General features: G+C 38.1%; 1 protein-coding gene across 1 annotated transcript; it reads left to right on the forward strand.

The window, feature by feature from the left end:
* Positions 1 to 3,761: 3,761 nt before the first annotated feature.
* si:ch211-117k10.3 (Krueppel-like factor 15) lies at positions 3,762 to 9,970 on the forward strand. The gene is made up of 4 exons (XM_020936892.2): positions 3,762 to 3,908; positions 5,313 to 5,597; positions 6,172 to 6,997; positions 7,264 to 9,970. Exons 2-4 carry the CDS (start codon positions 5,357 to 5,359, stop codon positions 7,430 to 7,432), a joined length of 1,236 nt encoding a protein of 411 aa, XP_020792551.1. The 5' UTR covers positions 3,762 to 3,908; positions 5,313 to 5,356; the 3' UTR covers positions 7,433 to 9,970.
* Positions 9,971 to 14,301: the final 4,331 nt, after the last annotated feature.

Raw genomic sequence — 14,301 nt, forward strand, 5'->3', positions numbered from 1 at the left:
TCAGTGACTGGATAGAGATGAGCATTGGTGACTTCATTCACTGAAAGGATCTCCACTCATCCATTTTGATTTTTGCTTTGTTTTCTATGTACCTTCATTGTACTGGCATTGTATTTGTAAGCCTTGTGATTCCTGCAGGAGACACAGCCGAGTTCTCTGTAATTCATTTGAATAAGGAACTCTTGAATACACTTGCATGTCGTGGAAATGGTGCGAAGCAATGATGATTATGATGCTGGTAATGGCAATATTGTGGTCTTTCAAAACCGTATTGATGATGTTGATAATGTTTTTGGTTTCCCAGCTTCTAATAAAGGCAACCTACTTTTTATACAGATAAGTTTGTTTTATCCATTGACCACTACAAGAAATGCACAATTTAAATTTGGGTGTTGTGGTATCTAGTCAGTTATTGTACTACTTGTACGTGTCTTTAGGTCATTTAATTGGAAAAGAACTAATACACCAAGGTCAACAACATTTTTCAGTTTGATGCTGCCAGTGAAGTCGTTTAAGGCATTGCACATAGGTGGGCCAATAACGCCTCCAGGTCCGTAAATCAAATATTTGCGCTGTAAATAGCTTAATACATACATAATTAAATTAAATTGGTATGAGAAGAGAGGGGTTTATAAGCCTACTGTTTAGAAATGGATAGCACTTATATGATGGAAAACACAGAGACATCCCATTGAAAAACTACCCTAACACCCTAATTTTTAAACTGACTCCTGGTCAGAGCAGAGTGATTATTTGTAGTATAAAAGATACAATATATAAAAGATAGTTGTGAGTTTCAGCAAAAAAATATTTCAGAGATGCTATTGACATAGAAGTTTTTACAGTAACAGAATTTAAATAATTTGTCCAGAATTCATGTTTTGTGTAATAGGAAATGCCACTGGCAATAAAGTAGCAAATATCTCATGAGGAAAGCGATAGGTCTACATGGAAAATCAAGACACTATGCAGCTACAAATCTGCATTGGTTACTGATGATTTGTAAGACTATTGAGACTGGGATTCAGAAGAGGAAGGATCATTAAAAATATTTTTGAAATCCCAGAAGCAAGGTAGGTTAGGATTAATAACAGGAGCTGTAGTCTAGCAGTGCATATTGCTGTTGTATTCATGGGCAAGACAATTTGTCATGTTTGATGGTGTGTAACTAAGTTCAAGGGGTCTATGGTGCAGATTGGCTGATCCAATATGGACTGAATTACAGTCTGATGCAATCTGATTTTTTGTATGTGTGAACTAGGTTGCGATCAAAAGTGAAAGTGTAATATCAGTATCTAGGATTATATTTGTTGAGAAAGATGTAAACTTGATCAACATCCTTTCAGTTTTAGGTGTTGTAAGCTACAGTGTTGCTGTATTCAGCCTCTGAAAATGTGAATACCTTTAAGAATTGGACACACACCCATTAGACAAACATTTAGACAAACTTTTTAAAGATGTACTATGTAACTTTTCTGATGGATTTCCAACTACCCGTTTGCCTCTATTATTTACTGCCTAGAAAGTTCCACAAGCAGGTGATGATACCAGTATGTGGAGTTACATGTTAAATCTGTGAGGAGGCGAGCCTACTCACAGTATGTTTTCAGGCCAAACACCTGTAATTTAATTAATGTACTATAGATAAAATTAAGACATACTTCAGAACAGTTCAGGCAAAGCAATAAAATCTCTATGGACACATGCAAGTGGCAGATCAACAAAGTTCCATAGTGCGCCTTTCAAATCAAACTACAGAATTTCAGAGAGACATTTTATTCATAATTTCAGTTTGCAAGAGTACTTTGTGTACTCCCACAAATTTAAGGAATTAACCTCATATTTTATCTCAAAAACAGATTATTTGTCCTGAGTTGTATGCTGGAGGGAGGCTACATCCTGCTGTGTACTGTTGCTATGAGACCTGCATGAGCTCCCACATCTGCCATGTGCATGTAGCAATAGGTCTTTGCTGCAGCCTGCCTTGTGTTCATCTATAGAGATGCAGGTGGAAATCATCAGTAGATGAACCTATTAAAGGACTATGCAATTCTCATCACTCAAAGGCAATAATAGCTTTAAGTCCCTGAGATGTTCTGAGCCTGTGAGCGAGCCAACAACAGTCGGTATGCCATTGAGTTGATTGGCCAATCCTTGGCCAATATTCGATTCAGTAGTGGAGGATACATTAACTGGGATCGGAGCTGATACTAGATACCAGCTCCCAGATGGGAAAATATAATGGACAAATTATTTGCTGCAAAGAGCGCACAGTTTCCCTACTGAAACACCAGAGGGCAGCAAATGATCTCCAAGAGGCAAGTTGTCGGCGCAAGACTAATGTATATCAATGCAGATATATAATCTGATACCAATCTGGTACTGGAATTTTTAATTGTAAAAGTCCATTGAGATGTAGCCATCCATGGATGTAGTACTAGCATTTACCAAGGGCAGGGCATTCTACAGTTTGGGGGAATCTTGTTAATCTCTTTTCAGATGTTGTTTATGAAGATCTGGCCAGATAAGTTTTTTTTTTTTTTTTTTTTTTTTTTTTTTTTTTTTTTGTTTGTTTTTTTTTTTGCTATTTTTTTCTCAGATTTTGCAGCTTGAATATAAGAAATGCGCATGCATTAGGCCTAGATGTTTTGCTCGATCTTATGTCTTTATCTATTACTGTGATTAATTAATAATTAATTGCAACTGAAAGTTTCATTTAAAAAGTAACATTCAGAAACACTATACAAATTCATCTAAATATTTTAATATTTCGGTAGAAGTTTGTTCAGCATCATGGTGAGAGGACATAAACATTACATGAAAAGGGAATTTGGGGGGACAAGTGAATTTTTTCCAGATAAAAGTTCAAATCTTAAAATCATCAGTGCGTTTAAAAAGGGGAAGTTAGAGCTACAAGGACACATTTTCATGTCTAAGCTTGTAGAAGTCAGCCTATGTGTAAGCAAGTTGGCTGTCACATTCTCATGGGGTTGGTTCTCACATATGACATAATAGTCGAGAAAACACAGGATAAGTTGGTTGTTACTCTTTTACATATAGCTGACTACATTGAACTGTCTCAAAAACACTGCATCTTAAATCGGTTTAAAGTTTCTTAAAAATATAAGGAACCTACTTCCCTGTATCTTTCTCACTAAATAGACCTAGGCCTATATAGCCTATTGTTTAACAGATGTTAATGGCATGTTTCCATTTGTGTTTTTAAATTCCCCCAATTTAGGAAATGTGTTTAATTGTTAAATACCATGACACACAAGGCAGCTCATACACTAGCCAGGTCCACGTGTTCTATGCAGTAGACTCTCAGAAACATAGTTTCCATGTCACTTGGCCCATCAATATGAAGAAGGACACGAACTGTAAAGTGTACAGGTTCTAGTGCCTATTCAGTCACTTCAGACTGGCTACTTTGACTTGGCGCATTTGAATCTGGGTTATTATAAGTCTGGCTGTGCTTTATAGAATCATCTGGTTCTACTGTATATTTCGTTTGTTATTTTTGTAGGCCTATATTGGGTCTGCGGTTTAAAATTCTTCTTGTATCAATAGGCTACTGTGTCTTTTTGAGTGAGGCTCAGGCTACACTTCATCAACACATGGCAGTCAGAATTTATCGAGCAGGGACCAATCGCAGCGCTTCTTTTAGGGCGAGCCTCCGCAACGAGCAGCCAATCAGAGCCACAGAATTGGACCCGTGCCTCCGAGTTGTGCAGCGATGCAATCACGTGACGCTGGGAAAAGGAATGCCAACATGGACCCGTGGCAAGGACGGGATGTGAGTGTGCTACGACAATAATACGACGGAGAAAAGCCCCCAAAACAGCGTCTTTCGAACTCCAGTCGACGTCGCAGCGTGCATATTCATCGAGGAGTTTGTCTCACGCAAGGTAGGTCGAGTTTATTGTGGATCGTAGTCGCGCACTTGGTGCAGAGCAGTTTTGTCCGGGCCGAACTCGAGAGCGGAGCATTCCAGTGCAGAGGGTGCCATTTTAGCGTGGGCCCAAGTCTATAGAACACCGTGGTGACTCTTAGCGCACGAAGCATAACCTATATTTGAGTCTGAGTGAGTGTGTGTGTGCGTGCGTGCGTGCAGGGGCGCGTCAGTGCGGCCCATGTTTACCCACTAGAGCTGTGGAGAGAGGCCCTGCTGCAACATGTGCTTAGTCGAGGTGTGACAGCAAATAGCCTAATGATGTGAGAATGGAGACCAAGACGCAGTACGCACGAGCTCACTGTCCACGTCGGTGAAAATAGAGCTCCAGTGATCGGCCATGCGTCTCCAGCACGAGCACTTTACGCTAACACACTGCCCCAGTTCATAAACACGTTACGTAACGAGTGTTTGGAAGGCGAGCCGCGTTATTATGCTTTTATTTAACAGCATAGATATCTTAAAATCAGGTTACTTGCAGATGAACTAAATTCCTGCTCAGTGACAGGGTCATATGTTTTGCAAAATAAGGTTATAACAATAAGATTGAATGGATGAATGACTTAACTCAAGGATGTAAACATGTAGTGAAGTGTTTGAGCATGCACCACGTGGTTCGGGCCTTGTAAAGCTCTTTGTGGAAAAACAAGATACAAATCAAGTTATTTTGATCTTATATGTTATAGGTTATATATTTTAACCTTTAACCTTTTATAGCAGAATCTTTATAGTTATTCTTCACAATAATATGTGAACACATCTGTAGAATTTATAGGGTGCCTACATACACTGGCACTACATTTTTGCATATGCCAACATTATGTATTTCATTTTCATCAGTGCATAGTTCAGTGCTACAGATATATTACTCTTGAAGGTGACTATTCTCTATGGATTTAATATCAGTGTGATATTATTACATGATATTTGATATTATGTCCATGGGATTAATTTTGGTGGTTGTTTACCTGAAGACTGTATGCTACTGTAATATGTAATATGCAGGGGGGAAAGGGGAAATTACACTTACCATGACATAGTATATACTACTCAAGCTAATGAATGAAGTTCAAAGCTTTAACGTTTTGACAGAATTTAAGATGGCAGATTCACAGCAAACACTAGTTATTCCTCTTTACATATTCCACTAGGAACTCTGTGAATATGTCTGAATAGATTAGGATGTAGCTACCAAAACTATGGGATACTCTGGAAAAAAAAGGCTCTGTCCACAAGACCAGATTAAACCATTATGTCCATCTCTCATATCAACAAAATGGACAAAGATCCTGTATAATTCACAGTGCTGCCTCAGCACTGCTCAAAGTGACTAACAAACACTTTCCCTTCTCCTTTACAGTATTTCTTGGATAGGGTTTCAGCGGCTGTGATCGGCCTGGATCAATGGTGTCTCTCAGCAGCAGAACGCTGAGTTTGGAGAATGACCTGTTCAGGGACAGCAGCCTGTTCTCTCTGGGTGTGGGAGATGGAGCCAGCAGCGAGGGGGGCAGCTCAGCATCCTGTGACAGTCCTGAGGTGGGGGACCTGGGTGCCATGCACAGCTCGAGCTCCGCCCCAGATGAAGATGAGGAGGAGGAGGATGAAGACGAGGGAGCACAGCTGCATATTTTTTTAGGTGCCCCAGGTGAGGAACAATTGTTTTATGTTTATGTTTTTCAATTTTTCTGCATCAAAGGAACAGTGTTTGAATTTTCAACTACACTGATTATTATATAGTTCAACAAATCCTAAACATTTTGATTTAGCAGACATTACTGTATCAAAAGAGATATTCAAACTTGAACACAGTCTGTAATACCTGTTGAGGAACTGGTATTTTTCACTAAAACCTTAATGAAACCTTAAAACTAGTGATTCACTATAATTTTGACTTAAGTCTTAAGATAACATTTAGAGTTTTGTTTTTAGGGGGAAAAAAATCTATATTTGAAGTGATCTTCCAGTTAATAAAATTATAATTTTGTTTAATACAAAATGGATAAAGCTATTAGTTGCACCGAGAGACTGTATTCAAAAATACTTGGGTCTCTGTTTTGTTCATGCATTTTGCTCAAGCAGTATTTGACCTAGTGGCAGGTTAAATAATGATTTAGTGATATAGTAGTGGTCCTTACTCATGATATTTCTTTAGCCCATAAAACTAATAAGGCACTTTAAAGACTCACATGCCTAAATTGTATTTTTTGGGGAAATTGTAGGAGAGGATGAGGCTTCAAATCAGGAATCCACACTTCCAGAGTTCCCCTTTCATCTGCCGTCCCCTTTCTCCCCTACACTGGAGGACATTGAGGAGTTCCTCAAGGAAAAGATGGATGTTGTCCAAGATGGGCTGCTTACCCCAAAAGAGGAGGCCTCCCCTCTGCCATGCACATCTACTGCAGATCCTCCAAGTCCCACAGAGACAGGCAGTGAGCCTGAGACTAGCCCCCCACAATGCACTTCACTCACCCCAAAGAAAGAGCACACCAGTTTATCACAACCTGCCTCCTTAGTGACCCCCTGTCCCACCGTGAGCCCCCCTATGCTCCTGGGGACTCCTTTGGTCTTGCAGATACAGCCCGTACCTCTTGCCCAGCCCCAAACTCCAGCAGCAACTTCCCCTGGTACCCCCAGTGGCATATGGCTCACCCACCTGGTAATGGGCCTCCAAGGGGCTACTGGACAGAATGTCACTCTGCTGGCACCTCAAGTTCCCTCCGCTGCCACATCCACAGCCACACTGGTATCTCTAAACAACGGAGACGCCAAGACAACCGACCAGAAGTATGTAAAGATTGCCCCTTTACCCATCACAATGAGGACTGTTGAGATTACAGGTGTCACTGGAGTAGGGGGCCAGGGGAACGGTGTCCTGAAAGCAGTAGCCCCCCGCATGTCCAGAGTTCCCACCACAGAGAGGGTCCATAAGTGCTCCCACCCCGGCTGTGGGAAGATGTATACCAAGAGCAGCCACCTGAAGGCGCACTTCCGTCGACACACAGGAGAAAAACCTTACACATGTAGCTGGCCTGACTGTGGATGGAGGTATGTTCAGTAAACTTTTACTCCCCCTCATTAGAAATTTCGTGTCATGTTCTAAGACTACAATATGCCCACTGACTGGCAGGTTCTTTTTTTTTTTCATTAGATTGTATATTATATTAGATTGTTTAGATGCTCCTCTTTCTACTGAAACCCAATTCACTAATCAATCAGATGTTATTTATAAAGTGTTTTTCATACATAGCATGTAACCTGAGGTGCTTTAATGCCTTACACTCCCTGTTGTTGATGGACTCTGTTGTACCCAGGTTCTCCCGTTCAGATGAGCTGTCTCGTCACCGGCGCTCCCACTCGGGCATCAAACCCTATGAGTGCTCATTGTGTGAGAAGAAGTTTGCCCGCAGTGACCATCTTTCAAAACACACCAAGGTGCATCGCAGCTCCAGACCCAGTCGGATTATCCGAACCACCATGTGACACTTACTGCTAGGCTAAAGCCCCGACCACGGCCTGAGGCACAGTCTTCACAGCTGCGTCATCCTGAACTTTTAGTGGATTCTAAGAGCTGGCTGCTGCCCTTTTTCTTTTTTCTCTTTCTTTCTTTTTACCACTGCTTTTTACTTTGAACTGGCCCTAGTGAGTTGCCCATATAAGTGCAACAAGCACTATGTCACCTCAGGAAAAAACTTTCCAAATGGATTTCCTGGCCTTCAACCCAAAACACAACAGGAGTTATTCTGCAGAGACCTATCTCACAGTACTTCTGTTGTTAGAAGCAACCGGTGCTCTGTTGTCACTACTATGCTCTCCAACTGTCCTAGGGATGCACCAATCCAATATTATATTATGGTTCAGAAAAAGACTGAAAACCATGATCTGTCACAGAATGGGACTTGCTCAAAGAGCAATTCACTCAAATTCCTTTTGTATATTTCAGAATGCGGTTTCACATTGCTGCTAATGCTCTATACTATTGCTATTTTTATAGTAAATGAAAACATAAATTTGGTATATTTTGATTCATTCTAAATGATTAAGATTAATGAGAAGTAAGTGATTTCAGACCATTTTTGACTTTGTATTTTGAAGGTTTTTCCTCAAATGTACCTCAGAGAAGACTATCATCATAGAAACCAATGAGCTAACATTTATGTGGGTTACTCTGTAGTTCAATACTGCCCTGGAGCTGCTGCTACTTGGTATGAATGGTATGAATCCTGGAAAAAAAACTACTATTTGTTACATGGCTTTCTGATCTAAAAAAATAAGACAGATTAATGCTTTTTTTTTTTCTAAAAAGGAAGTCTTGGTTTCTGATGTTTTTATCACTTACTTCTTCTTTTGAATATACTTTAAAATATTATAAGCTGCTAACTCAATAGATCAATGGATTAGAAAAGATTGCTAATGAGATTTTGATGGGCGGACTGTAGGAATTGGTGCATCCCTATTTAGTTCCACCAAGCCAGCCTTCAGGGTCCACAAAACTAATCTTCCAACATTTTGTACTTTATTCCTGTTTATTTAGTGTTATATGTCTGCCATGTGCTATGATCATGAGGCTTCAAAGATAATTGTTCACATGGCCAGATTTATGATTCAAGACCAGTTTTGTAGGGTAAAATCCTGATTAAAGCACTCAGTCACAACCAAACAGATATTTAGCTTTGTAGTTGGCTCTTTTAAAAGCTCTTATGCATAACATAAAGTGCATCCAGTATTGGCCTTTATTGCCTTGTCAAGCTCCCCTTCACCCCTGACCTGTTTGCCTTTCACAGTCCTAATCTCAAGCAAATGCCTTTGTCCATCTCACAAAACAAAAAACATCACTTGGTCCTGTTTTTGTTGTCATTTAACTTTTGTAATCTAACTGTGATTCTGAAGTGGGGATGCCAGAACAGATATCCCTATTTTGGATCTGAGACAGCATGGACACACTTGCTACATGACAGGGTTATAAGCTCATTCTTCTATGAAAGTCTCTTAATGTGCTGACGAATCGGTGGCCTGGTTCTTCTTGGCCTATGTGTTCAACTTATGCTCAATGGTGCAAATGTGATGTGAAGTACTGCCCGTTCATTTTCAGTACACTTTACAGTAGCTGCTACTGTATGCATTCTGCTGGTTTTAGAAGCAAGAGAAGCTAACTTGGTCAAGAGCTGGACAGGCAGCTAAATACTACTCAATCATGTGTATTGTAACATACTCAATATAAATGTAATGAACAATAAGGACAGAAATAACATGTACAAAGCTTGTAGCCTTTATATAGATGTTTTTATCTAACTTCAATCAGTGCATTAAGCTATTCAGTGGTGTTGCTCCAGAGGCCGACGGTCACTTACATGGGTTTGATTGTAGCGTGATCAATGTGTGGAATGTCAAACAGAATACAGTCTGGGATTTAGATTCCCATTCTACCCATTCATGATGCATTAAGCTTGGTCTGCTGGTCTCAAGTGCACTTGTGTTAGTGAAAAAGAGAATCAGTTGTGCCCATATGACAGTCTTGCTAAATGTATCAGAAACAAAAATGCCAAAAAAAAAAAAGGAATTCAACAGAAGGTTTGGCAACACTTACAGCTCTTGTGGTTTTAACGACAATTATGGTGCTCATTCTTCAGTGCTTCACAGAACTGGTATGTGTCTATAGAACTAGCTACTTACTATAGACACTTGATTTTAACTGTATCCTCGTGGGTGGTTTTGGTGCTTTGAAAAGGACTCGTGCATGTAGCAACATACAACAGTGAATTTATATCTATTAGCATTACGTTTGGAACTGTACTGCATCTGTGCTTGTTGAGTTTGTTGGCTCACAGCAGACAGACAGTAGACATGTTTATCTGTCTGAGCCTTCCAGGCTGCTTCCACTGACCTACATCCAGACCGCATTCACTAATCATCTCTCTTGGCCCTCTGTCAGTCTGCCCAACACAGGCTGTTTTTTTCTTTTGGAATACAATAAATGCTATTTTCCTATTTGTAAAAATGAATAAAAAATACTAAAAATGATATCTGCTATTTTGTTTCTATGTGTCAATGTTACATAAGTTTGATGGGGATTTGTCAGAACACATGGAGGCTTGTTTTTTTTTTGTCTTGTTTTTTCCCTGCACAAGATCTGAGAAAAGTGAAATTGAAAGATTCAAGGATGCCACATGAGCATACTTTATATTCATATTGCAAATCATGTTTGCAAATCATGTGTGCAAGTATAGTAGTTATGCTATTTAAATTAGTGTATCAAGTTCAATTTCACTTCCTGACTAGGAGAAATGTTGCATGTGCAGCACTGTTTTGTTTAAAATCACTAAACTGAGATGTCCTATTGTAACCCCTGCTGTTGTGGGTCACTCTCATTAGATTACTGTCCACGGCCATATCTTATTAGTGAAAGGAAACCCCCCCTACTCTGTACTTCCTCTTCAGGAAAGAACTAGTCACAAGAACTGTGAGTACACAATGACCAGGACTTCATTGTTCATTTGTTCAGCTATTATATTTAGTCCTATTTTTGTCAAAGTCATATTTTTTCTGACTAAATATAAGAAAAAGTGAATCCATGATGACTGTGACTAAAAGTACAGAAGCCAAGCTCCCATATAGTCTGTACATGTCCCAAGAAGCATTCAAGATTTTAGTGAAATAGTATAGTTCACTAAATACCTTATAGATTTACCCAATTAGATTAGCACAATATTTTGGTTTACTAAAACAAAACACATTTATTTGACCAGATCTTGACATGAACTACAAATACTTTGAGTCTAGTCACAAGACAAATTTTTAGAAATGTTTGCCAAAATTAACATATTTCAAATATTGCCTGTAACAGGGCACCAACAGGCTCATGTGTTCACACTTGTCTTTATTTGGTCCTACATTGATTTTAATTCTGATGTGGGCTTGGTTTGTTTTAGTGCTTGTTTAATCCTGATAGTCCACGTTTACTTTTGGGTTTAGTCCTGGTCTAGTCCCAGTTTGGAAATGATGAACAAACACTAAGATGCTTTGCTGTCTTGACCAAGAGATCACAAATGAGTGGACTCAGACCCATTGAGGGGAGATGGCTATCCCCCTATATTATTGATCTGAAAGCTGGAAGTGAGTTTTATCAATTCATGCTAATTCCCATTTCTCTGCGGTCAGCTCTTTTTTTCCACAGCTCTATGTGCCCCTGTGTTTTCATTATGCCATTATGGGAAAATAGATGCACCAGTTTCTTGCTCACACAGTCAGGGGGGATACCTGGGGTGAACACTGTTCTTTTTCCTTTGGTTTCTCCAAATATGACAATGAGAAACAGTTCAATTTAACATTAAATAGCTTTACAATGACTTATGTTGGTTATATATGCTCCAACAAGAAAACATACACAATCACACACTTTATAGCTTACACACTGAGGAAAGAGAAAAGGAATAGTGATTTCTCCCTTTGGTTTTTAGATTCTTTAGATAAACTTGTTATGTTATGTTGTTTATGCTACAGCTATCTGAATAATCTGTTTATTCTCTATTCTATTGTTATTACTATAACTTGCCTTTCAAGATAAAATGTGTGTTCTTGCTCTCTGATTTTATAAAATACATTTCCCCCCAAAAGTGCAACTTATAGTCTGGTGCGACTTATATGTTTTTTCTTCTTCATTTAGCTTTTTTTTTTTTTGGATACAGAAACATCCAAAAAGCACAGCAAAAAACAAACAAACTGTAATCTATTCCAATGTAGTGATTTGATACTGATTTGTGCTGACTAATTCAATAAAAACTGTTGCATTTGCAGTTTTTTCTGTATATTTGTATTTGTTCACACTACAAATGTGTTAAAAAACAAAACAAAAAAAACCCTCAGGCCTTTCAGCAGGTTTCAAAGAATAATAATAATAATAATAAACTTTTCAGTTAGTTCAAAAATGTAGTGGAGTAGAAAGCACAAATACATATTCTCAAATGTAGTACAGTAAAAGTAAAAAGTATCTCTTTAAAATGTTCTTAAATGCCGAGTGTGAATGAAACAAAACAACTCCAGGTATGTTTATGACGATGAAACAACATCATAACATAGATCATTATACCTTATTAAAATAAATATATGAATAATTTTTTTCTATTTTGAATTTAAACTCATGTTATTTTTTTACAGCGCAGAGTGCATTTGGACTTTGTTTAAATCTCATGACCTTTTCTTGTTCTATTTGAGTTACAAATGATCTACAGACATGACTTTTACAGATTTTGTATTTTTTCTTTTAGCTGCTATGGATATGAACTATATATATATATATATATATATATATATATATATATATATATATATATATATATATATATATATATATATATATACCCTTCTCTTCTGGCTTCACATACAATTCTAGTGATGCTCGTCATTTTCTCTAGTCTGTATAAGAAGAAAAGACGACTAAGGACACTAGGAGAATTTACAGGTACAAGTTCTACGTTTGAAAGGTGCACTGTGTAACTTTTCTGGTGGAGGGTCCACCAACTATTTGTCTCCATGGAGATCTTATTGCTTTGTCTGGAATGTCTCACAGTATGGTATTAAACCTTTCTATCTTCATGGAGACCAAACCAGACCAAGTTACAGGTCATTACTAATGTCATACTCATACATGACCATCAACCAAAGTTACACAGTGCACCTTAATAAATGAGCATGAATTAATTTTTTTGGTTATAAAATTACAATGTTTGATGCTAAACATACTGTATAACTGGAGTAAATTTTTGTTGTATTAATGCAATTTTGAAGGTGCACTGTGCCACTCTTCTGGTGGAGGAACTCTATTCATGGAGATGTCATTGCTTTGCCTTGAAGGTTCTACAGTAATGCATTAAATGTTTGTGTCTAGCTGGCATTTACTAGTCAACAATACTTCCATAAACATGCATTTTTTTCTGCAGTTTTCTCTTCAGAGATATGAACTGCAGCCTGTTCTGGTGCATCACCTGCTTGTCTCCACAGAGATAGATATATCCTATGCCATATTGTGGAACATTCAAGGCAAAGCAATAGCATCTCCATAGAGATGAGCATATGGCGTGCCCTCCAGCAGAAAAGTTACTCAGTTAACTTTAAGTACTTACATCTTCACCAGACTCACTTTAATCATTCTTCTGATTGCTTTTACCACAATGCATCTATTGTTTACATCATGTTGACAATAGCCACGCAGCTTATGTTTTTATTTCAGTACATTTCACACACCCATTATGCAACCAGAGAATGTCGCAAACCCAATCCATGTATTCAAATGAAAAGTGAAAGACAAATTGTACATAATCACACATTTCTACAGATGTAACTAACTTAATGATATAAACTCCAAAAAACATTTTATCATCTTTATCGGCAAAAATGTTATTAGAGATTTGAAGGCAGTTGTGATTTGAGCATTGTTAACCAACATACCTGCTAGCCTATATTTTTTTTTCTGCTGTAATAAGAGTATGTTTTTAAATTGTTTAAATTAGGCTAATCATTGCTTTATATCTCAAAGAATATACCATTTTACATCCAAATTAGTTATCATACACCGATAACAAGATGGATATATAATTTGAAACATATTAAAGGTCCTATATTGCGTAAAACTGACTCTTGTGAGCTTTAAATCATGTTAAATGAATGTTGCTCCTCAAAAACATGCTTGGAATTGTGTTTTGTTTCATTTACATGTCTGAGTAATCCTTTATTATTACGTCTGTCTACATCTCCAAAGCTCAAACTGCTCTGTTCCACCTTGTGATGTCATGAAGTTATAGTTTTCACGTTAACGGCTACCTTTTACCTTTAGTTCACTGGAGAAAGGCATTCCCAGAGCTGAAATTATCCAAATGATTCAAGTGAAGGTGTATGGAGTTTAAAAACACAATGGAGTAACTCAGCCTAAATATGTAGGGTTTGTGTGTTGAAACCACTGCTCTATACTTGCTTCAGCACACCTGAGAGACGCCCCGCACTCAGGAGAACAGCTTTATTATGGCTGTGGAGGAGGAAATCAGTATCTTGATTCAGGATCAGTAGGCCTTTGATAAGAATCAGAATCTTGCAGCTATTACATTTATTAGAGTTTGAATATCTTTAGTGGCATTTGGTGGTAGAAATGCAAAAACAACTAGATTATGCATGCAAAAAGATTTATTATCTTCAGCCAGTGTTGTGCAAGTTCACACTTTTCATGAACTAGTTCAAAGTTCAGTTCACACTTGTTCAAAGTGAATAGTTCACGTTCATAGTTCACAATTTTAATTTTGAACTAGTTCAAAGTTCAGTTCATTTTATATTTAGATGAGATCTGTAAATGAAAGGCTGCTTTT

Source organism: Boleophthalmus pectinirostris, unplaced genomic scaffold (assembly GCF_026225935.1).
Source record: "Boleophthalmus pectinirostris isolate CB_2022bp ecotype Guang Dong unplaced genomic scaffold, ASM2622593v1 HiC_scaffold_3, whole genome shotgun sequence".
In the NCBI taxonomy this organism is placed as follows: domain Eukaryota; kingdom Metazoa; phylum Chordata; class Actinopteri; order Gobiiformes; family Gobiidae; genus Boleophthalmus; species Boleophthalmus pectinirostris.

Bases quoted from the DNA above. Each gene is read 5' to 3' on its own strand.
- si:ch211-117k10.3 (XM_020936892.2), top strand. From the start codon at position 5,357: ATGGTGTCTCTCAGCAGCAGAACGCTGAGTTTGGAGAATGACCTGTTC. The intron at 5,598-6,171 runs GTGAGGAACAAT...GGGAAATTGTAG, and splicing joins TATTTTTTTAGGTGCCCCAG to GAGAGGATGAGGCTTCAAAT. The intron at 6,998-7,263 runs GTATGTTCAGTA...TGTTGTACCCAG, and splicing joins TGGCCTGACTGTGGATGGAG to GTTCTCCCGTTCAGATGAGC.